The sequence below is a fragment of the Pangasianodon hypophthalmus genome, chromosome 22 (genome assembly GCF_027358585.1).
Source record: "Pangasianodon hypophthalmus isolate fPanHyp1 chromosome 22, fPanHyp1.pri, whole genome shotgun sequence".
Taxonomy (NCBI): domain Eukaryota; kingdom Metazoa; phylum Chordata; class Actinopteri; order Siluriformes; family Pangasiidae; genus Pangasianodon; species Pangasianodon hypophthalmus.
The window spans coordinates 13614711-13637308 of record NC_069731.1 but is presented as its reverse complement, the minus strand read 5'-3'; the positions used below and the strand labels follow the sequence as shown (position 1 = coordinate 13637308).

General features: G+C 39.3%; 2 protein-coding genes across 3 annotated transcripts; both read left to right on the top strand.

Moving 5' to 3' along the window:
- Positions 1–938: 938 nt before the first annotated feature.
- Positions 939–11642, top strand: eif2s3 (eukaryotic translation initiation factor 2, subunit 3 gamma). 2 transcript variants are annotated; one of them, XM_026938164.3, is made up of 13 exons: positions 939–1018; positions 1385–1453; positions 2341–2404; positions 3422–3549; positions 5050–5171; positions 5357–5451; positions 5561–5719; positions 7329–7463; positions 7567–7661; positions 8326–8470; positions 10399–10568; positions 10998–11170; positions 11319–11642. In XM_026938164.3, exons 1-13 carry the CDS (start codon positions 944–946, stop codon positions 11380–11382), a joined length of 1494 nt encoding a protein of 497 aa, XP_026793965.2. In that variant the 5' UTR covers positions 939–943; the 3' UTR covers positions 11383–11642. The 2 variants fall into 2 exon arrangements, with proteins under 2 accessions (XP_026793965.2, XP_034154097.2); XM_034298206.2 differs by having other exon boundaries at positions 974–1018; positions 1346–1453.
- A 142-nt stretch (positions 11643–11784) lies between these two features.
- zfx (zinc finger protein X-linked) lies at positions 11785–21956 on the top strand. The gene is made up of 8 exons (XM_026938161.3): positions 11785–13054; positions 14094–14195; positions 14415–14726; positions 14940–15095; positions 15230–15361; positions 16921–17055; positions 17594–17743; positions 18317–21956. The coding sequence occupies exons 2-8, from the start codon at positions 14129–14131 to the stop codon at positions 19549–19551; spliced, it is 2187 nt and encodes a 728-aa protein (XP_026793962.1). The 5' UTR covers positions 11785–13054; positions 14094–14128; the 3' UTR covers positions 19552–21956.
- The last annotated feature ends 642 nt before the right edge of the window (positions 21957–22598 follow it).

Genomic DNA, 22598 nt, shown 5'->3' with positions numbered 1-22598 from the left:
ACATGATCACGTTCTTTCGTCTGGTGTCTGCGCCATTACCAAAATGGGAATCGCCTGCACTTGTGAAGTGATAGTCCAATAGCTCTGGATTGCAATCACTGAAACTTGACCCATTCTAACCACTATAAATGAGCTCTTCAGTAGATTTCAAACAACTCCACCTCCACACCTTTGCGATCCACGCTGCCTGAGAAAGAGGCTGTGGAAAGCCAATACTGGCTTTTTCGGTCTAAAAATTACACCTCAGGCACTGCCACATTGCTCATGATGTTTTGATCATTTTCAAAATCCCCAGGTCATTAACTTTGTTCAGTTGATTGAGTTTTTGGAGAACTGAGTCCAGTTGCTCTTGGGCTTTCCCTCTCGCCTCGCCCTCATTGTAAATAAATGCTTGTGGACCAGTACTCAGCAGTAGCTACTACTACTTGTGTTAGTCTGAAGCTGTTATAAAGTATATAGTAAAATAGAGCAAAGCAAATGCATATACAATTATTACATAGTGTATACACTCCTCCCAGCTGTTTATTCTACACATAATGGCGTGGGTTTTACTTGTTTCCCGTTTTGGACGCCATGTTGATAACACCATGACAAAACAAGTCGCAAGCTAAGAAACTAACAACCTGAATATGTTTAAACTCATTTTTTTTTTTTTTTTTTTTAGGAAAAAGTTTTTCATCATCTTCTGTTGCAAGTAATATATGAGATTTTTTTTTACTGACAAAAACACTTTTTAACATCTTCAAAAAGTGGCTCAGGAATAAGGGAAATTTTATTGTTTTAAGATGAATGAATATTCCACTTTATTTTTAGTTATTCGTATAGTGCTTTTAACAATAAATTTTTTTCATGACTATACCATTTAATAGCTGCGATTTTTAAAAAAAATTATTTTATTTTTTAAATAGCTGTGAAACGGACGAGTAAATAAACTACAAAACCGATGACGTATATTACACGCGACGGACCCCACTATCTGTCGGCATCAGCTTTATCGCGTTTGAAAAAGATTGTACAGGTAAATTAATGGCTCGTGGAAATTGCTCTGCATTGATCAGTCCGGTTGATAAAAAGTATTGTGCGCGATTTGAGGTTACAAAGAGCTGGGATAAACGTTATTTCTGTCATTTTTTGGGAAACACATGTTTCCTCCGGAGATTTTCCTTCTCCATATTGCATCATCCATGCCTGTGTGCCGGTATTTTTAATTAGTGTGCACTAAATGTCTGTTAGTATTTTTAAATTGGCTGTACATTTAGAGAGTTGTGAAATGGTCTCCGTTTAAAATGTCATGTCTTATTTTAATTTTATAAAATTATCTTTTTTTGTTGTGTAAAATAATCAGGCGGTGTGTGGGCACACTTCCATTTTCTTTTCCTTCAAGATGGCGGGCGATGAGTCCGGAGTAACGCTGGGGCAGCCTCATTTGGCTAAACAAGACCTCAGCACATTAGTAAGTACTTATATTTTATCTGTCAATGTGGCAAAAACTGTTTTGTGAGTTTACACTCTGTCTCCACGCCGAGTGAAAGTGGTTTTTGTGCTCTCTGAGTGCAGTCCTGATGTAGCTGGCTTGCTTCCTCAGTTCTACACCACCACATGACTGATTGGACATTAAAAACTGATTTTTTACAACGAGAATGTAAACTAAAAGACGCAAACCACAATTAAAATCTCATCTATACTCAACCATTTTTTTCTAGACCTGTCCTTCCTAAATACTGAATGTATTATATAATGCCTGTGGTGGTTGTGTAATGTAATGTTAGTGTTCCTGAGTGTTCGACCTTACTATATGTAGAAGAATAAAAAGACCTTAAAAGAAAACAGTTTTTAACTAGATCTTCTTCATACTAACCACAGACAGTGGTTATGATTACAGTAGCGGTCCAGTTTTACTTCCCATCACTCCAGAAAATCTCAGCTAGATAGCAGATTTTATGTCAGTTTTGATACACTGTTATATCAACAATTTCCTCACATTTTATGATCATCTTCATCAATGCGGGTCTGGCTTTGCGAAAGGTTTTGTGAAATCAGTGTCACCTTAGCTGGAGAGTTCAGTGTGATGCTTGCTTTACCGTTTAACAAGGATATTTGTGCTACAATGCTTTTGGGAAACTGATGGGAAGAATGAAAGGCTGCAGAGCCAAAAAACTATTTTCGTAAGACTAATACAAAAAAAAATCTTCAAGCTCAAGTTTTTTCACTCTGATGTTACTGAATGCCAGAGCTTTTAGATTCAAATGCATAAATGAAATGTGTGCTCTCTCTCTCTCTCTCTCTCTCTCTCTCCCTCTCTCCCTCTCCCTCCCCCTCTCCCTCCCCCTCTCCTCGCAGGATGTGCGCACACTGACACCACTCTCACAGGAGATCATCAGCAGGCAAGCTACAATCAACATAGGTGGGTTCACTGGGTCTGAATCATGTCAGATCTTTTTCTTTCTTTTTAGCCCAAAATCTGCTTACTTATCCTTTTTTTTTTTTTTTTAGGATTTCACATCCTGTAAACCTCTTTTATTAGTATGTAACAGATCATAGCAAAATAAAACACCTATACAGATGTATACAGACACTCTTCGAGTTTAATTATGATGATTTCAATATTTGGTAAAGATGGGCAATGCAATTAAATGTCTAAATACACTTCTGACATTGTGTCTCTTATCAGTGCTTAATAGAACACTGATGAACTGTATATTTCATAAAAGCGGTTTAAACCAATCATAAAGAGCCTATAAACAAGCAGAGTTTATTTTTTGAAAAACACTGAAATTCTCAAAGACATTAAACACAATTGACTTCTCTTAAGATTTTAAAGCAAACCCCAAACAAAATAATATCAGCGGTTGACAGATGAAAAGTAGAAGCTCCAATGTGCTGCCTAGTCCCATGTTTTAGTCACCTGGAAGCATAACAGACAAGGCTAAGAAGTTGGAGAGGGTGTGACTGTAGCTATCGTCCCATAATTCTCTTCTGATGTAGTGCATCGTGTTTGTGACCTCACCAAAAAGTCTCGACAGGGTTTCCACATCCCTGCATCTTCCTGATTCAGAAGAGATTGTCTGTCATCATTTAAACATGGACACCAAATGAAAACTTTTGACAAAATTCAGTAGGAAATATGGTTTATTTTCTTTCTCTGATTGTTGAACCTTTTAATTGTCCACTGGTAAATGGCAAATGAAAAATAAAACTAATATCCCAAACGAAATCTGCCTGTTCTGCGTTCCCAAGCTACAGATTTGTCCACCTCTGATTATATGTATTATGCATCTTTAAAGTGTTGGGTATCATAATTTATTTATTTTTTTTGGTCCACACCTTCACTCAGTGCTTAGGTCAGTTGGTCATATTTTAATGTAACCAGGTTGTGGTAATGCTGCACTTCTGAAAGTAAGTATTGCTGTTTTCACTACAGGAACTATTGGCCATGTGGCTCATGGGAAGTCGACGGTGGTGAAGGCCATTTCTGGTGTCCACACTGTCCGATTCAAGAACGAGCTAGAGAGAAACATTACTATCAAGTTGGGTTATGCCAATGCTAAGGTGAGAATAAAAACCCCACCTCATTTCCATATGGGTTTGTAAGCTCCAGAGGGTCAATACAGTGATGTGACTGACTATAAGATTACAGCAGGACTTTACATCAACAGGCTTAATACAGAGGTTACATAAAGCGATTTCAAATCTCTGGTCAGAAGTAAGTTTATTGTTGCAGTGAATGGACTGATGAATAGCATTAGCTACAAAGCACACTAGACAGCTGACTAGTTCAATCTACACAATGCATTTTGTTCTTTTAACTTCTTTGTAAAAATGGCATACAATGCAAGGCATTGTGAATGAAAGTAGGTTATAAATTATTAACCCTCGCTCTTTAACTACATTCAGACCAGCAGTGGCTTTGCACCTCGCCTTGTTCAAGGCTTCTTGTGTTTGTTCCCGTCTCGTCACAGCTAGCTACAGAACATACATAAAACTACCCATTTAACCAGCTTAACAAATTCCCCCCAAAATTCTGACATCTTGCACATTTTGACCATAGACATGTACACACATTGTAGGTAAAAACAAAAATGTTATATTTTTTCATACATATATTACCTGTATTATTGTTGGAAGTCAAGTTGCAGTCAAGTTGCAGTCAATTTGCAGCAAAAACACTTGTGCATTTCTGTCTGAATGCCTCAAACACATCAACTCGGGCCGGTTCAAGAGCTGTGACTAGGCGAGAATATTCGAATGAGAAAGCATATCGCTGTCCCTCACTCGCACTGCTTTACTCTCATTTGTGTTAAGTTAAACCCTTGACCTTTTTTTTTTTTTTTTTTTTGCCCCGCCCACTTCTCCACAGCATTGACTGTAAAGTGATTGTCCGATTATGTACATTTTCAGTTTGAAAAATGTGTTTTAGGGATGTACCCAAATATGAGTATATCATTCATACTGGTCACACCCCGGCATATTTCTGCTGGGATCTCCAAAAATTTATTCTAATTCGTTTTAAAAATATTAATTTGTACATTCGTGTTTTTCATCATTCTTAAACGAACGTTCTACATCGTTACTAAAAGAACTTCCTTCCATCTGAGTTTCCAGGAAAATCATACAGGCATTTTAATGATGCTGCTTAAAGGACTCCATTTTGATTAGCAGCAACACTTTGTCTCAGCTTCTGAATAGATTCTGATGTGTCCAGGGAATTTGTCTGAACTTTCTCAAACGTGTCTGATAAATTATTATTAGATGGCTATTGTTGTCAACTATAATCTGTTGTACCCTGAGTTATTAGACATCATTGTTTTGATAGATAGCTTCCTAGCATACAGTTCAATTCCAGATATAGATACAGATATTTGGAGCACTAAATTGATACAGATGCAAGGTATTTTACAATATAAAATGCCATTCATCCTATATTTTATCCCAAATAGACCAGTTTTTATCATATGTTACCCCACATGTTTTGATTAATACTGATATGTTACAGTAGGAAGCTACTCGCAGGAGATAATAGTTTAACAAAGGTCTTTACTCCTCTGTCAGGTGTATAAGCTGGACGACCCGAGCTGCCCGAGGCCTGAGTGTTACAGGTCGTGTGGCAGCAGCACTCCTGATGAGTTCCCTACAGACATTCCTGGCACAAAGGGCAACTTCAAACTAGTCAGGTAAATTATCTGGTGTATTAGTAACATTGATACATTGATAATCATTTAGAGCTCATGGAATGGTGTGTATAGTAAAGTGGCTTTTATTTATTGCTTTATGCACATTCAGATCCCACTGTGTAAGTGTCTACAGAAGAGAATCGAGGAAAGTTGTGCCAATTTTTTTTTTCTCATCCTCATATTAGACATGTGTCCTTTGTCGATTGCCCGGGTCACGACATTTTGATGGCCACCATGCTGAACGGCGCAGCTGTGATGGACGCTGCACTCCTTCTGATTGGTGGGTGTTTGCACTGGAATTGGATAATCAGGAGCAGACTCTTAAAGTACAATAAGTGATTTATTAGTGTAACCCAAGAAAACATAACTCTTCTGTCCTGTTGTTTTAGCCGGCAACGAGTCGTGCCCTCAGCCTCAGACATCAGAACATCTGGCTGCTATCGAGATCATGAAATTAAAGCACATTCTGATCCTGCAGAATAAAATCGACCTGGTGAAAGAGAGTCAAGCCAAAGAGCAGTATGAGCAGATCCTGGCTTTCGTGCAGGGTGAGTTCTAGATCAGTCATTGACGAATGATGTAAGTGCATCTGTGAACATATAAAGCGATCCTTACTTTCGAGATTAATGTTGATTCTCCTGCTAGTTTTGTGACTGAGGAAAATGGAATATGCAATAAATATTCGTTACACAGTGAACTTACCCTTGTTGGAAAGACAATTTTGGTGGTTTGCCAGTAATCATGTAATTATACCTCTAGTCATGTAATTGTCTGTCTGTGAATTCCACATGTGCTTCCATTGAGATGTACTTTAAAAAAAGAATTAGTCAATTCACACACAAAATATGACATTAGAGGGGGGAAAAAGGTTAGTCCACTCATTGTTTAGAATTCACATCTTCAGCCAAACCGATTTTATTCAAAAGCAGACCTTGACAGCCTTTATGCATTTTGCATACTATGAGTCATCACTTGGAAATACACAAAAAGTGCAGTATTCTTTTTCCCCTCAATAAATCCAGCAGATGAGTGAATCAGCATCTTGATCTAGAACAACTGACAGTTGCGCAGGTGTTATGAACTCTGATATTAACTGTTACGCTGGAAGCCCTTCCCCCCGTCTCACATTAGTAATCTCTCATCTCCTCTCGATTTTCTCACTTCAGAGATGTGACTTCCTCACTTTCTGTTAAGGTAAACGGAGAATGTTTCGAGGTTAGTATGGTGAAATAAAATCTAGCAATGTATGTTCGCCTTAGCTAACATTAGACAAGTATATCATTTAGCTATATTTATTAGGGATATCACCAAAAAATATTGGCTGAAAGTGTACAATATTTTAGATTCTACAACAAAGTGTAAAATCTAATAAACTAATAATGAACAAATCATTTTAATGGTAATGATAATTAGAAAGTGATTAAAAATGCTGCTTGCTCTCCACAGCTGTGTTGATACAGTATGGTAAAGCCTATCCAGGTAGAAACTAGAGTGTGCTTATATACATGGTGTTACAGTAACCACCAGGCAAGCGACAGCTTAGCACTTACCCCCACCACTCCCAAAAAAAAAAAACACACCCGGTGGGTACCGTAAAACCCTGTATATAAGTACACTACAGTTTATATCTTATAGAACTGTATGGAAAATATATTGAGTTTTTACACTCTCGGCCCCTCTCACCCAGGACTACACACTGATCTTCTTCAGGGTCGGCAAGCTAGCCAAAAGTTCCCACTTTTGCCTCCTTCAGCAGAGCCCACACTATTTTCTTCATGCCGGTTTCTTCACCAGGCAGTTCTGGTCAGTCCTGGTGTGATATGCTTCTGGAGTGAAAGTAATGGTGCAGTGAACAGCTGACCTCAACCAGGTAGCTAGTTTGTTTGCAAAGGAGAAGAGATTGTGTATTGGGTGAGTGGCAGGAAAGAAAGCCAGTCAGGTAGGTTTCCGTGCAACCAAAACATGGGTCTGAGCAACACACTGGAGCTTAGCCTTTCTCAGTTGGCTAGCTAATACAAGTGTGATTTGTCCACCACAGGGGAAGTAAGCAAAATCAGCATCTTAAACTTTATAACCTCTTTTTACCATTCTAACAAGTTGTACTCCACTTGTGCATGCATATGCAGTTGACTATGATGTTCTTTTTTTTTTCTACAGGCACAGTCGCAGAAGGCGCTCCCATCATCCCTATCTCGGCTCAACTGAAGTACAACATTGAGGTGGTGTGTGAATACATCGTAAAGAAGATCCCTGTGCCTATTCGAGACTTCACCTCTGAGCCTAGGCTTATCGGTAAGTACGGTAACTACTATTATTAGTAGCAGTTTGCTTTAAGTAACAGTTTCATGAAGAGTTTTTAATGGAGCTTTTTGTTGACTGTTCTCTCTCCCGGCAGTAATTAGATCATTTGATGTGAATAAACCCGGCTGTGAGGTGGATGACCTGAAAGGAGGCGTAGCTGGAGGCAGTATTTTGAAAGGAGTGCTGAAGGTGAGATTAAACTAATCTTAAGACACTTCATACATTTAAAACAGCCTTTTATACAGTTTGTGACTTTATGATTATGGTATTAAGAGAAGTATTACAATACTAAAACATTTTCCCTCAGTTGGAGTGACTCTTCTCTCTGACTATCAAGTGAACAGAATTATATAGTTATCTATAGACACATGCAGTGCTTGCTTCTGAACTGAGTACAAATGATGGAGACTCCTCCTTAAAATAACACTCTGTACACAGTATTTTGACAGTACTGTGCATACCAGATTATGTGATGTATTGTGATAAGAAGTATACTTATCAAATGTTAAGCAGGGGGGAAAAAAAACTACAATTACACACATTCGTGGAGACGGTGCACACACTTGCTACATCATTGGGATCTTTTTACATATGCCAGGTTTTCATATCAAGCTTTAAACGAATTAGTAATGTCTTTTATTGACTTTTTTGGGGTTTTTTTTTTCCATTCAGGGTTTCTTATTTCCAAAATTTAAGATAAAACTGGGTGAATGAAAACTACATTACAGATCGCAAAAGACCACTAAATACGTATTTTTATTCCACACATTGATAAATCTGAGAGATGCACCTTTAATATTCAGATCCATACAGTGTGATTTTGAGACACGGCCTTCACATTTTCTATTCTAAGGTGGGACAGGAGATCGAAGTCAGACCCGGTATTGTTTCTAAGGACCATGAAGGGAAGCTCATGTGCAAACCAATTTTCTCCAAGATCGTCTCACTGTTCGCTGAGCACAATGACCTCCAATATGCTGCACCTGGTGGCCTTATAGGTACGTGTGAGAGAGAATCCATTTAAAGGCTCTTTTAGTAATGAATTCAATGAATAATATCTAGATGCTCTTAGTATTCAGATTTCCAAAAGCAGGATGGCTGGCCAAACTGTAATTTGACTTTTCACATGCCATCACGTGTATTTTAAAGCTTTAGATAAATACAAGTATCTAGTTAGCTAACCTGGCTTTTAGACTGACATCTAAATGGACCCGTTTATGAAAAATAATGCACCACACAGTAAAAAGTATCATTTAATTCCTTATGTAGTGTACTTGTAAAGGGAGAAGGAACTAATTTGGTATTCATTACATAACCAAGCACTTTTGTTTATTTGGGTCACTTTATTTATCGATGGGTCACATTTAAAGCCGAATCCACACTAAGGGGTAAATCATATAATGCAACTATTGTTTTGTAGTGTTTCAAATATTTGATAAATTCAATAAGGATTGTTAAAATTAATTTGAAAATGCTAAATCATTTGAATTCTCAGCACTTTCCACAGGTTAAACATCTTCTATTACCTTGTTGGTACAATGTGTTCTACCTTCATAATGCAGTGTGGTACCAGTACGAAGTAAAAAGGCACTCAGGTGTTACATATATAGTATATTGCACTATACACAGAGACTGTTACTATAGATATATATAGTTACATGCAGCAAAAAAAAAGCAAAACCATTTGAAGTTTCACTTCAAGTCAGCAAGTTCAGCTTGCCTAAGTAAGCACCTGAAGAGGAAACACTCTGGGGCGAGTGCTGTTGGTTCATTAACTTTGCAAGGCGAGTTAACTAGCGCTAACATACTCATTGCTCTTGCATCGTTTACCAAGACCGCAGAGTTTAGCATGTGCTCTGGTACAAAGCCTCGTTTTTCATGAATCTTGAAATGAATCCATCATTTATACCACTACCATTAACATGCACGGTAGTCTTCTTAGGAGTAGAAGTAGCAAATATTCTTTTAAAAATGTGTGTAATAACACCTCAGTTAGTCATTAGAAGTGTAATATAGTAATCAAACTTTTTGGTTACCTCTGTTACTTTAGCATTTAAGCAAGCATTTTAGTGTTTGCTCTAAACAACAGACAAATTGAAAAAGTATGTTTTAAGGTAGCTATGTAGATGTAATAGGATGATATCCCCAGACAAGCCTTTCATATGATTTTGTATTTTACTATTGGATTTGCTTTATTAAATCACTAAAATGAAATAAGTATTTATTTTATATTATCCTTATAGAATATTTGAATATTTTATCCACTATTCAGGGGAGAAAAAAAACAAAGTGATAATTGTAGCACTAACATTTTGCCTTTCCATGTTCAGCCACTGAAAATGTATCTGTTTTGTTCACATTCCAAAGTGGATCAGGTTTAAAACACGTTTACATTGTAGTCTTCATGTTGTAGTGTAGCGAAAACGCTGATGTGCGATTAACGAAAACGCTGATGTCACGACAATTCCAATCGCAGCACTTCTTGCAATGCTGGTTTCTGTACTGGGTATTTAAATTTCACGTTTGACTGCTTCATATAGTATGCAAGCAACGCCTGGGTGTGCAGGAAAGTGTGTTTTATATAATACTATGTGTGTGTGTGTGTGTATGTGTATGTGTGTGTGTGTGTGTATATATATATATATATATATATATATATATATATATATATATATATATATATATATATATATATATATATATATATAAAGAAAGGGCGAATCAACATGAAGCTCATGGGTCAGACACACAGTACACAATATGTTTTATTGCTTTTGTGTTTCATTGTAGATGGGAAACTTTTAAGAAATGGACTGAAAATGTGGTGTGGCATAAAAAAACGTGTTGGTGATGAGAAGGCCTAGCTTATTTTATTTGGTATCAGTTCTTTTGGCCAGTTACATTCATACATTTGTTTGTGTTGCAGGTGTGGGCACTAAAATCGACCCGACGCTATGCCGAGCGGACCGTATGGTCGGTCAGGTCCTCGGCGCTGTCGGCGCGCTGCCTGAAATTTTCACCGAGCTCGAGATCTCCTACTTCCTGTTGAGGAGGCTGCTGGGTGTCCGCACTGAGGGTGACAAGAAAGCGGCAAAGGTAAATGAAATACTAACTCTAATTTACGTAGACAGTGATTTAGAGTGTGTTTACACTCCACCAACTTTAATCTAACGCAGATCTAATGTTTTTAGTCATTTTTAGATTTCCTTATCACAGTGTTTTAACACATTCCTATGCGACATGCGTAAATAAGTATCATAGATAAAATGAAAGCTTGAAATGAACAAGTGCCCACCCAAAAGATTAAATAAATAAATAAATAATTCATAAATATAGTAGTTTGTTCTAAGTGTAAAATGTATACCATTACATTCGGACCAACGATGCTTTGGTTAGTGAAAATGCTGACTGGCTACTAATCTGGTCACAGTTGCTGATGAGCTTCTAGGTTGATCATAAGCCCTAACAACACAAGTTCCCGTAAAGGAGATGATATTAATTGTTGACCATTTTGATGCACCGCAGGTCCAGAAGCTTTCGAAAAATGAGGTGTTGATGGTGAACATCGGCTCATTGTCAACAGGAGGCCGTGTGAGTGCGGTGAAAGCCGATTTGGCCAAAATTGTGCTCACTAACCCTGTGTGCACAGAGGTGGGCGAGAAGATCGCTCTGAGTCGCCGAGTGGAGAAACACTGGCGGTAAGCGAGTTATAAACACTTCAACATTTTGTATAGAAGCGAGTTGTTCAGCAACACTTGGAGAGAGCCTGAATGCTGTTTAAGTGTTTTGATGAATGTTTTATGTCTTGAGTCAGTAAACTTTATTCGCTTTTCTTTCTCTTTCTAGTCTAATCGGCTGGGGTCAAATCAGGAGAGGAGTGACCATCACGCCCACAGTGGATGATGATTGAGGATTTTACAGTTGGAATAAGAGGATAGTGTCATCACACCATATGACATAAATATCAAACGTTTTCACACTAGTGCCGAGGTCGGAGCTGCACAGACGTCAGCACCTCAGCACCTGTATTTTAAAATGTGCGCCAATCCCAACGGCAGGACTGATTTCATTTACACTGCGATATGGGAAGAAAGCTGTATTTCTTGGGTTTGCTGAAAAAAGTTGTCAACATATTTCAGTGATTACTAATAAAAACACTTTGGATCAAAACTGTGGCACGATGTTTTGTGGATCCAGTTGGGTGCTATTGCAACAATGTGCATGCACAACATTTGCATTAATGTAATGTGTGTTGATATGATGACTGGTGTTTTGCATACACACAAAGATCATGTCAAGTTAGAGATTGCAAGATCTGTGAGATTTTATTAATTACCAACTGATGTATTGATGTACTGAAGCATAATAAAAACCTAAAATGTAGAACATTCAAATTATTAGATTAACACAAAATGGGTATTGCATAAGTAAGTTTACATTTAGGTGAAGTAGACATGACTTAAATTGGCTTGAAAATAACTAGCCTATATGAGCTACCTAGTGCCAAATAGCGTTCTACGCCCTTTATAGGTGCACTACGTGTGGCTTAAAACAATGGCTTGTGCATCCTATCTAGTCTACATCTCTACATGAACATTGGGGATGCAGCCTAGCTTACCTTAACGCATCAATATACAGAAATAGCTAACGAGCTAATCTTTGCTAGCCATTAACTTCGTAATAACATTATTATTTTTAAATAAAAGGTATTAATAGATTAAGGATGGGAAAAATGTATACTGGTACTTAATGACACTCTAAACTCGGTGAAGCGAAAATAACGTGATAATATGATAATACTAGTTAGCCAGGTTTACATAGTGATTTATAAACCGAGCTAGCAGTGAAGATAGCCCGCTAACCTAGTTACTGCCTGTTTATTCTCGATATGATATGAGCTGTCGAAGTTCAAGAATCTAAATACTTACCACTATTTATTTATTTTCCCTCAGGGCACCGTTTGTTAGCGCTAGCTCACGCTAACGTTTTAACATTAACTGATTTAAGAGTTTGGCTAGCTAGCAAAATATGCCCTGTGTGTGGGTAGTCTTCCGTTTTGCTTACGCACCCTAACTATAGACTTCTCCCTTGAATTCATTCAGTCGTCACACTTTGAAATGAAACTATTTATAAAGTGAAAAAATGTGTTACAAATAATGGATGGATATGCCAACAAGAGTCATAATGTGTTAGTCTCACTTTAATCCATTTACAGTAAAGTCTTTTTACATCCGGATTTGGATGCAAGTGTATCTTTTGGCCTTTTGTTCGAGAAGGTTCGGCCCCTCCCTCTCAGGGCCTCGACGCCATACATTATTTCTATATTGCATTATAACTATATTTATTATGGATATGTATTGTCTGACATGATATTTTGGCGAAAAAAGCCAAATATACTAGCGATAATATGCGCTATGTCAATAATAAATGCTATGGCGTTAGCCCCTGACGGCGGTGTGAGTGCTGAGTTCGGCCCCGCCCTCCCAGCGCCGCACTGGCCCGCCCTGCTCACACAAACTCCCCGCCTGAGCTCTGCCCGAGTCTGGGGAAAGCGTACGGCCTGGAGGCGGTGTGTGAAAAAGGTAGGCCGCTGCACAACCATATACGCTCAACACTTCCATCAACCGCTAAACACTCAGTAGCCTGTGGATTGTACAGTTTTATATCGGTGGAGAAGTTTACGCATTTTCTCTTGTTTTACCAGTTTATAGGATTAGGAGCGTTATGACAGCTAGGCCTTCGTTAGCATCAAGTCAAAGGCCTCCGGAGGCCTCAGCTAGGCCGCTAGTGCAAGCACACAACCGAAGTCCAAAAATTACTTAAAGACTTCGTTATAATTCATAAACAGACCACAAATAAGCGTTGCAAACTAGTATTCTGGTTTTAAAGTACGTTTTATGCACGTTTATTGATCATTTTTATTCATCCAATATGGCGGTAAGCATAAAAATGGGCGTGTTTATCTTAGAAACCTGCGGGCTTTTTTTTTTTTTAACCTAACCCTTTTCCGGTAAATCCCGCCTTCTGCAATATGATTGGCCAGTGGTATTCCGGGCGCTAGATATTATTGGTTGGTAGTTCATACCTACAAAGAAGCTGCTTCTGAGAATAACATACTAACCAATCCTCGCGCAAAAGACGGGATTTGTCGGAATATGGGTATGGAAAATATTAAACTAGCGGCAGCAAAGAGAGCCATTTCCGCTGTTGTCAATGCGTCATCACCAGGCCACGCCCCCTGTTTTTAACCATCTTCATCATGATGAAGAAACTGTATAGTCTATAAAAGGAAAATATTTCTTTTTTTTTTCCTTTATTCATCGGCTCAGGTTTGAATTGAGTGATTTGATCATTTAACATAAATTGACAGGGACATAAATTGGTCCTGTGTGAAGCCATGGATAAATTTCTCAAAGTAATCCAATAAGTTATTAGTATAGCATGGATATATTTTTTTAATGAATAAGAAAAATAATGGTTTCTTTTGTTACTCTCCCTGTTTTTCAGAGAGAAACTGTCAGAGGTACATTCTGTAGGCTCTGAAAAGGCTTTTAAAAGATTCAGGCTTTGTAAATGAAGATTTTGGATTGTTGTGTATTCTTTGTTGTTATGCACTGGCAGGAGTTAAAATATTATGTCGATGACCAAGGGGGTCGATGGATGAAGATGTGACGACCCTCTCTCCCCATTCCCACCAGCCCAAGATCATCTTCCATGGGGCAGGTAAATATAGAGTACTGTGTATGTCTGAAGAAAAACAACCTGTTGCACACATTATCTACCTCTGTGTTGTTAAAAGTCTATAATGCCTTTTAGATAAACCACATTTATATGCCAGCAGCTGAATACATTCCCTTAATCCAAAAGTTAATGAGGGAACAGTAATATTCAAGCAATAAATATATTTTTAGCTCGTTGTGTCTGTATGTGTGTATGTTTCAGGTGGGGATGGTGAAGCCGAGGAGGATGAGGTGGCAGTGGAGCTACACGAGACGGTACTGGTCTCTGGAGTGGAGGATGATGGGATAGCGGTGCATGGTTTTTCTCCAGATGAGCTGGTTATCCAGGATGCTATGGGAGACGTTGTGGCTGAGTATGTGCAGGATGATGAGGAGGAGGAGGATGAGGAAGGCCTAAGCACCATCGCCGTGGGGACATGCGTGATGTCACCGGGGATAGCTCTGGAGGATGTGCTCAATTCCTCTCAGGTGCAGGAGGACCCAGATGGGTGTGAAAACTACCTCATGATTTCCTGTGAGTGGTCACATTTCATTAATGTGCCATCATTGCATGTATGCCATATGCTGCAATTTTGCCAAAGTAAAAATTTACATGATGCTAAACTAGACGCTGTCAGCTTCCATGATTTATTAGCAAAGCTGAAGAAGCCACTATGACCCTGTGATACACGTGAAGAATGTGGTTATGTTTATTTCCCTCACCTACCTTTGTTCTTTGTTTTTTCAGTGGAAGAACCTGGGAAGATTGTGTCAGATGATGACGCTAAAGTTACAACTGAGGGCACTTTAGAGGAGCATGGTGACGGGGAAAAGGAGGACGATGAGGGTCAAGAGGTCATCAAGGTTTATATCCTGAAGGCTGACTCAGGAGATGATGACTTGGGTGAGACAGGCTTTAGTCCACTCTAGGGATGGGTGTGGTACTAAAATCCAAACACTGGTCCCGAGTGCATGCCAGTGTTTCCACTGAGTGATCCCAGGCTCCTTTAACATTTCTGTTGCTTATGTATTCTGCAGGTGGCACTGTGGACATTGGAGACGCTGATATTGATGTGGATGAAAGTGTGGAGTTGATGGATCCATCTGCGCTCAGTGATAAAATGGTCCTTATGCCTGTGGAAGAAGCCAATCAGAATCAGGAAGATATTAGTGAGTCCTGCCATGCTGACGTCTGATTTTATGTACAGTCTCCTTTGAAAGTATTGGAACAGCAAGTCCTTTTCTTTTGTTTTTGCTATAGATTGAAGACATTTGAGTTTGAGATCAAAATATGGATATGAGATGACAGATCATAATTTCAGCTTTAATTTCCTGATATTTACATCTAGATGTGGTAAGCAACTTAGAACGTGGCATCTGTAGTGTCAGGCCAGTCAATTTTTAGGTGAAAAAAAATATAGGAACAGATAGACTGGGGGGTGGTTCTCTCTTCAGTCTCCTCTTCAGGAGGTGAAATGTATGCTCATTTGGGTTAAGGTCTGGTGATTGACTTGGCCAGTCTAAAATCTTCCACTTTTTTCCACTGATGAAATCCTTTGTTGTGCTGGCAGTGTGTTTTGGATCATTATCTTGCTGCATCATAAAGTTCCTCCCAATTAGATTGGATGCAGCTATCTGTAAATTGGCAGGCACAATGTTTCTATAGACTTCTGAATTCATTCTGCTGCTAACATCATGAGTTACATCATCAATAAAGATTATTGAACCCGTTCCAGAAGCAACCCTGCAAGCCCAAGCCATGACACTACCTCCACCATGTTGACAGATGAGCTCTTATGTTTTGGATCATGAGCAGATCCTTTCTTTCTCCATATTTTGGCCTTTCCATCATTTTGGTAGAGTTTAATCTTGGTTCCAGAGATTTTCTGGCTCATCTCTGTATTTCTTTGTGAATTTCAGTCTGGCCTTCTGATTCTTACTGCTGATGATTGGTTTGCATGTTGTGGTATGGCCTCTATATTTCTTTGAACGGTGGATTGTGATACCTTCACCCCTGCCCTGTGGAGGTTGTTGATGTCACTGACTGTTGTTTTTGGGTTTTTCTTCACAGCTCTCACAATGTTTGTCATCAACTGCTGTTGTTTTTCTTGGCTGACCTGTTCCATGTCTGTTGCTTAGTACTCCAGTGGTTTCTTTCTTTTTCCAAGACATTCTAAACTGTTGTATTGGCTATGCCCAAATGCTTATGCAATGGATCTGATCGATTTTCCCTCTTTTTCAGCTTCATAATGGCTTACATTTCTCCCATTGACAGCTCTCTGCTCTCCATGTTGGTTTATCCTTTTAACAACCTTTTTAAATGCAGTCTTCACAGGTGAAACCCAGGCCTCAAACCAAGACTAGACTTTCAGAGCTATTAACTGTTTAAACAATGAATCTAACAGGGCACACTTGAGCAACAAGAAAAACCTGTCAGTCACATGTTCCAATATTTTTGATCACTTCAAAAAAAAAAATGGGTGAGTTAAAAAAGAAGGTGCCATGTTCTAAGTTGTTTAACACATCTAGTTGTAAATATCAGGAAATGAAAGCTGAAATTCTGATATCATCTCATATTCATCTTTTGATCTCAAATTCAAATGTCTTCGCTGTATAGCAAAAACAGTAGAATTGGCCTTGCTGTTCCAATACTTTCGGAGGAGGAGTCCAGCTGCTATTGTGGGTGGTGGGTGAAACTGGGATCTGACTGTGCATCTGTTTCTTTACAGATGTGGCCAAGATAACTGATGAAGTGTACATGGAGGTGGTGGTCGGGGGTGAGGAGCCTGCAAATCACCAGCGGCCGTTTGACAACACCTCGCTTAGCAAGGACTTCATGCCTGTAGCTTGGGCAGCTGCATATGGTAAGTTCTAGACTATAGACAAAAGCAACACTATTGCATACCAGATTCAAAAAAACATGATGCATTTAAATAGCTTTTGTGAATTCTTGCTTGAGATTTGGGAAGGCAAGCATATAATACTCTTGGTGATTGAGTGGGTTTAAGTCATGTGAACACTGTTGCTAGACAACTGGGCTATAGACACCAAGCATGAGCTAGCTAGTGACAGAGGCAGTTTATCTAGCTAGCCCATATCTGTTAGATGTCTTATACAGAAAGTTTAAAGGTACAGAGATAAAGAAATATCAACATTTTACTCAATTTGTTGGTAAATTAAGAAAAGATTAAGAAAAGATTCTGTGCAACAAAGATTACACTGTACAAACCAAGCTTTCATGAGTTCTGCCTTATTTATAATTGGCAAAATTTTGTATTATGTAAAAAAACACAAATCTGTTCATTTTTGCCTTAATTTGCCTTATATATTCCCTCAGTTAATGGCATGATGTCACATAAATCTTTTCAGACTGAAATATTTCATGTGTAAACCTGTTCTCAGGTGGGCAGGAGGCTGAGAGTTGTGAGAACAGGAATGGAGCAGCCAGCGCAGTGTTACACGTTGAAGAGTCTGACGTTATGGAGAAAATCAACCACCAGCGAATCAAAACCAAGAACAAGAAGCACACAGAGACCCGTCACATCCAGACAGGTACTGCAAAACTGATTTGGACGTGTTCAAGACTTTCTGTGTCTGTATATTTGTGACCTAACATCAGCAGCAGCATCATCGACCTCAAGTCGGAAGATTTTGGAGCAAAACTCAGTCAGGCGAGGTGTATCCATGTTTATCCCAGCTAAGACCCCATCCTTATTGGAAGAGGAAGATCTAATGTAGCCTGAATGAGCTGCCTAGATGACAGTTATCAAAATAAGTTAGCAAACTATTTATCTAACCGAAAATGCAGCTATGCTATAGTATTGATTTGGTTATCTAGCAAGTTATTAGCTATCGAACACTTCATCACTGTTGTACCTGGATGATGCACTCCTGCACCACAACCTCAGAAATGTGAAACTTGTTTTAGCTTGACGATGCGATGGTTTCTCTGGGATGGCTGCCTGTGTGACTCCTGACTTTCAGTGAAAATGTATGAGGGACAAGTGTTTGTCAATTCCTGTGTGAGAAGCCATTGCCTCTGGTTGTATTGTTGTGAGATTGTGAATTCCATTCCAACCCTAAACTGCTTTTTCTAACAAGTTCTCTTTGTATTTTCCTCATCAGCGATTATCATTGGTCCATATGGACAGCCTCTCACAGTGTATCCATGCATGCTGTGTGGAAAGAAATTTAAATCGCGAGGTTTCCTGAAGCGCCACACCAAGAACCATCACCAGGATGTCATAAACAAGAAGAAGTACCAGTGTACAGACTGTGACTTCACCACCAACAAGAAAGCCAGCCTCCACAATCACATGGAGATCCACACGCTGAGCAGCAAGAGCGCGCCGTTCGAGTGTGAGGCGTGCGGCAAAGAGTTCCACCAGCAGGCGGCACTCTTCTCCCACCGCCTCCAGCACCATTACAGAGAGCCGAAGCTGCAGATTCCGCCACCCGCTACAAAAATGCACAGCTGCAAGTTCTGCGATTACGAGACGGCCGAGCAGGGACTTCTTAACCGGCACTTACTGGCCGTGCACAGCAAAAACTTCCCTCACATCTGCGTGGAGTGCGGGAAGGGCTTCCGGCACCCTTCTGAGCTCAAGAAGCACATGAGGACTCACACTGGGGAAAAGCCATACTCATGCCTGTACTGCAGCTACAAATCAGCCGACTCATCCAACCTGAAGACGCACGTGAAGACGAAGCACAGTAAAGAGACGCCACACAAGTGCGAGCGCTGCTTCCAGACCTTCGCTGATCCTGAGGAGCTTCAGCAGCACACACTCGCGCACGAGGAGGAAGCCAAGAGCCACCAGTGCATGCACTGCGAGCATCGCAGCTCCAACTCCAGCGACCTGAAGCGCCACGTCATTTCCGTTCACACTAAAGAATACCCGCATAAGTGCGCCACGTGTGGAAAAGGCTTCCACCGGCCCTCTGAGCTCAAAAAGCACTCGGCCGCACACAAGGCCAAAAAACTGCACCAGTGTCGCCACTGCAGCTTCAGGATCGGAGATCCGTTCGTGCTCAGCCGCCACATCCTGTCTGTCCACACCAAAGAAACGCAACAGCAAACGCCATTCTCGGACAAAAAAGGCCTGAAGAAGGCGTTTGCTCTGGGTGCTCATGGAGGGAAAAAGGTTTTGGCCAAAGTGCACAGGGAGCGGAGGGTGTATCAGTGTCAATATTGCGATTACAGCACAGGAGACGCCTCTGGCTTTAAGAGACACGTCATCTCCATCCACACCAAGGATTACCCACACCGCTGCGATTTCTGCTCCAAGGGCTTCCGCAGGCCATCAGAGAAAAACCAGCACATCGCACGCCATCACAAAGACATGATGGCATCTGTGTGATGTTAGACAACCTGACTGGGGTGTATGGGGTGTGTGATATGGCAACAACAACAACAAAAAAAAAGCGCATCGTAATTTTTAGTTTCACGGATATTTGGCTTAACAGCATAACTGTAAAATTGAGTTGAACTTTTTTAAATTCAGTGTTTATAAAATGAAGCTATTTACCAAGAAAGATAAATGAAAAAATTTGGTTAGAGAAATAGATTTTAACATCCAATCAGCGAACTGTTACTGTGAGTGACAGTGCACTTTGTCAAGTAGTGACCAACTTGTTAAAAAGTATAGTGATGTAATTTATCGTGGTATTGATGCCATATCGTCACATCGCACACCCCAAGCAGAGTCCTCTCTTTTAGCGGCTTCTTGTTTAGTCACATTGATCATGCTAACACCAAGAACGTGTGTAGTGTAGAGATAGCGCCCTAACATTGTCACTTTGTTCCATTTTTTTTGTTCCTTTTCCTAATCATTATATTCCGCTGCCTCATTCTATACGGAGTGTGTGTGTCAGACACTAGGTATAAAACTTTCATATGGTAATATTTTCACAACAGTGTATTAGAAGCAGGTAATGGAATACACATGTGCAACAATTGTAGTGTATGTGCGTACTTACCAGAGAGGGGAATTCTGACATTTCTCAATACTGAGAAAAGAATGGAATTGATTATGAAATTTGATACAGAACTCCAATATTTTAAAAATAAAGGCATTCCCCTATCATCATGAGATCACGAGTTTGATCTGGGAGGGAGGGATGGCATACTCTCTCTCTCCCTTTTCAATCATAACGACACTAGCCAATCACAGAGCAAAAAAAGTGTTTTTATAAATGTTTATTAATGAAATTCAACAACTTTCATTGTAAGTCAGTAAACTTGCTGTTCTTTTCTTAGCACCTGGAAATGTGCAGAAATTCTTCTATCATTTGTTAAATGCACATATACTACAGATGAGGTGGAGATTAGGGTGAAATATGCCTTTATTTCATTCACTTTCCATCAAACTCTCGGGAAGTAAACTGAATTATTGAATTGCCTTGTATAAAATAACCAACCCTGGGAGACATCGGACACAGGGGTACTGATAGTCTGAGATGTCTGTGCTCGACATTGCATTGTATTATATAACAGCCCATGCCTATTGAACACACTGCCACAGAAAGGGAACGTGAAACAAATGTGATGGGAAGAATTTGATTTGAGATCAGTTTGATTATTATGTTCATGGTTTTGCATCATTTTTTTTTTTAATGGCGCATTCTTGCCGTTTTAAAACCCTCACACTTGATTTTTCTGTTAGATTACAGAGGGGGTTTCTTGCACAAATTCAGATTTATAGACTGACTGGTCTGATGTAAAATGAATCTATAGTAGCTTTGTTAATGCTATAAATATTATAATTAAAGCCAGAGTATCGTTGAATCACAAGCAGCCCTGAGCTCTTGACATATTAAAATGTCTCCATTTCAGGAAGCAGTCTACATGTAGCATGAACTTTTTAACTAGCAGTCAGGATGCACCAATTTCATCTGATCCGAATAGTCTCACATTTTCCATTAGCAAAGTCTTTTGCATCACAGTTATAAAGGCGCGAGGCTTTAAGACGATTTATTACCTGCATTCACATAGTCAACATCACAAACAGTCGCAGCAGAAACAACATTGATTTGGATTGGAAAACATCAGATCAGACTTGATTCATGCAGTCTTTCAGGACAATATTATAATGATCCTGATGGTTGGTATGACATTGGTGCATCCCTAGCTAGCACACGCAGGCTATTACACCCAACATGCTAGCAAAAATGCTTTAGTCATATAATGCAATAACACCACCTTCAACACAGATACAGAAAATCTGCTAAATGAGGAATTATCATAGAAGCTAGGCACCATATATTCTAATTTGTCTGTATTTATTTAGTCCACTAATATTGGAATCATGACTGTGCATTTAAATATGGCAGTTTTCAGCTGTGTGTGTGCGTGTGTGTGTTGCTTGTGTTTGAGTGAAATGTTTGTTGTAAAACCATTAATGAATGAATGACTAAACAACCTACACACAAGATATAAAGTATTTATATCACAATAAACTTCTCACAGTTCATAAGACTATCATGACATTTCAGCGTGACGTGTCTTAACTAAGGACCCTTAGTAGACAGCTGTCCTTATTCTTATTCTACCTTTCTAGGCTGCCTGCTTCTGAAATAGATTTGAAGTACAGAATAATCTTGTTAAGGGGACTGAACATGGCCTCTTGTCTAGAAACTTGTAGAGGAAAGATGCACATGATTCTCGCAAAATCTAATGTATAACTTTGAATCGGTATATTCTGAAAGACGTTGTGTACATATATAACTTTTGTAAATACAGAATTATTAAAAAAAAATTAGACTATTTTGTGTCTGACATTTCCGTCTTCTTGGTTGTAAGATCAAGCACACATCTGAAATTTGTGAATATATTTCAATTTGACATCAGATATCAAAGATCTCTAGTTCAAGTCAGTTTCAATAGAGAGCCATTGTTTTTAGTTATAACCCGAAGCAGCTGAATTCTCAAATCTGATTAATCAGCAGGCGTTGATTAATTTACTAGAACAGCAGCTCGGACAGTAGTTCTGGCTGTAGTTCAAATAACAGTTTATATTAATGCGCTCATTCTAATACATTATTGTTTCTATAGTAACTATTCATTCATATGTCGGGTGCTCAACTGCAATCCAAGACTAATAAGAAATGGATTAAAAGCATTATTTAAGAAAGAGAAGGATTTATTCACTGATATGGTGAAGCTTTCTGCAGCCAAGCTATTCACCACAGGAGTGTGTTCAGACCAGAGGAGTTTCTCTGTGGTGTTGAATTACTGCAATTACTGGTGTGAGATGCAGTTACCTGAAAAACAGTTAAATACGTCTAGATTTATCTTGCTGATGGTTTTCACGAAGTGACTTACAATCAAGTCAAGGTTTAATCCAAGCACGCAGCTCGTGAAAGTGCTGCAGAGCCGAGTTTCCAACCACTGACCAGAAATGTGTGT

Bases quoted from the DNA above. Each gene is read 5' to 3' on its own strand.
- eif2s3 (XM_026938164.3), top strand. From the start codon at position 944: ATGACGTATATTACACGCGACGGACCCCACTATCTGTCGGCATCAGCT. The intron at 1,454-2,340 runs GTAAGTACTTAT...CTCTCCTCGCAG, and splicing joins AACAAGACCTCAGCACATTA to GATGTGCGCACACTGACACC. The intron at 10,569-10,997 runs GTAAATGAAATA...GATGCACCGCAG, and splicing joins GTGACAAGAAAGCGGCAAAG to GTCCAGAAGCTTTCGAAAAA.
- zfx (XM_026938161.3), top strand. From the start codon at position 14,129: ATGGATGAAGATGTGACGACCCTCTCTCCCCATTCCCACCAGCCCAAG. The intron at 15,362-16,920 runs GTGAGTCCTGCC...GTTTCTTTACAG, and splicing joins TCAGAATCAGGAAGATATTA to ATGTGGCCAAGATAACTGAT. The intron at 17,056-17,593 runs GTAAGTTCTAGA...ACCTGTTCTCAG, and splicing joins AGCTTGGGCAGCTGCATATG to GTGGGCAGGAGGCTGAGAGT.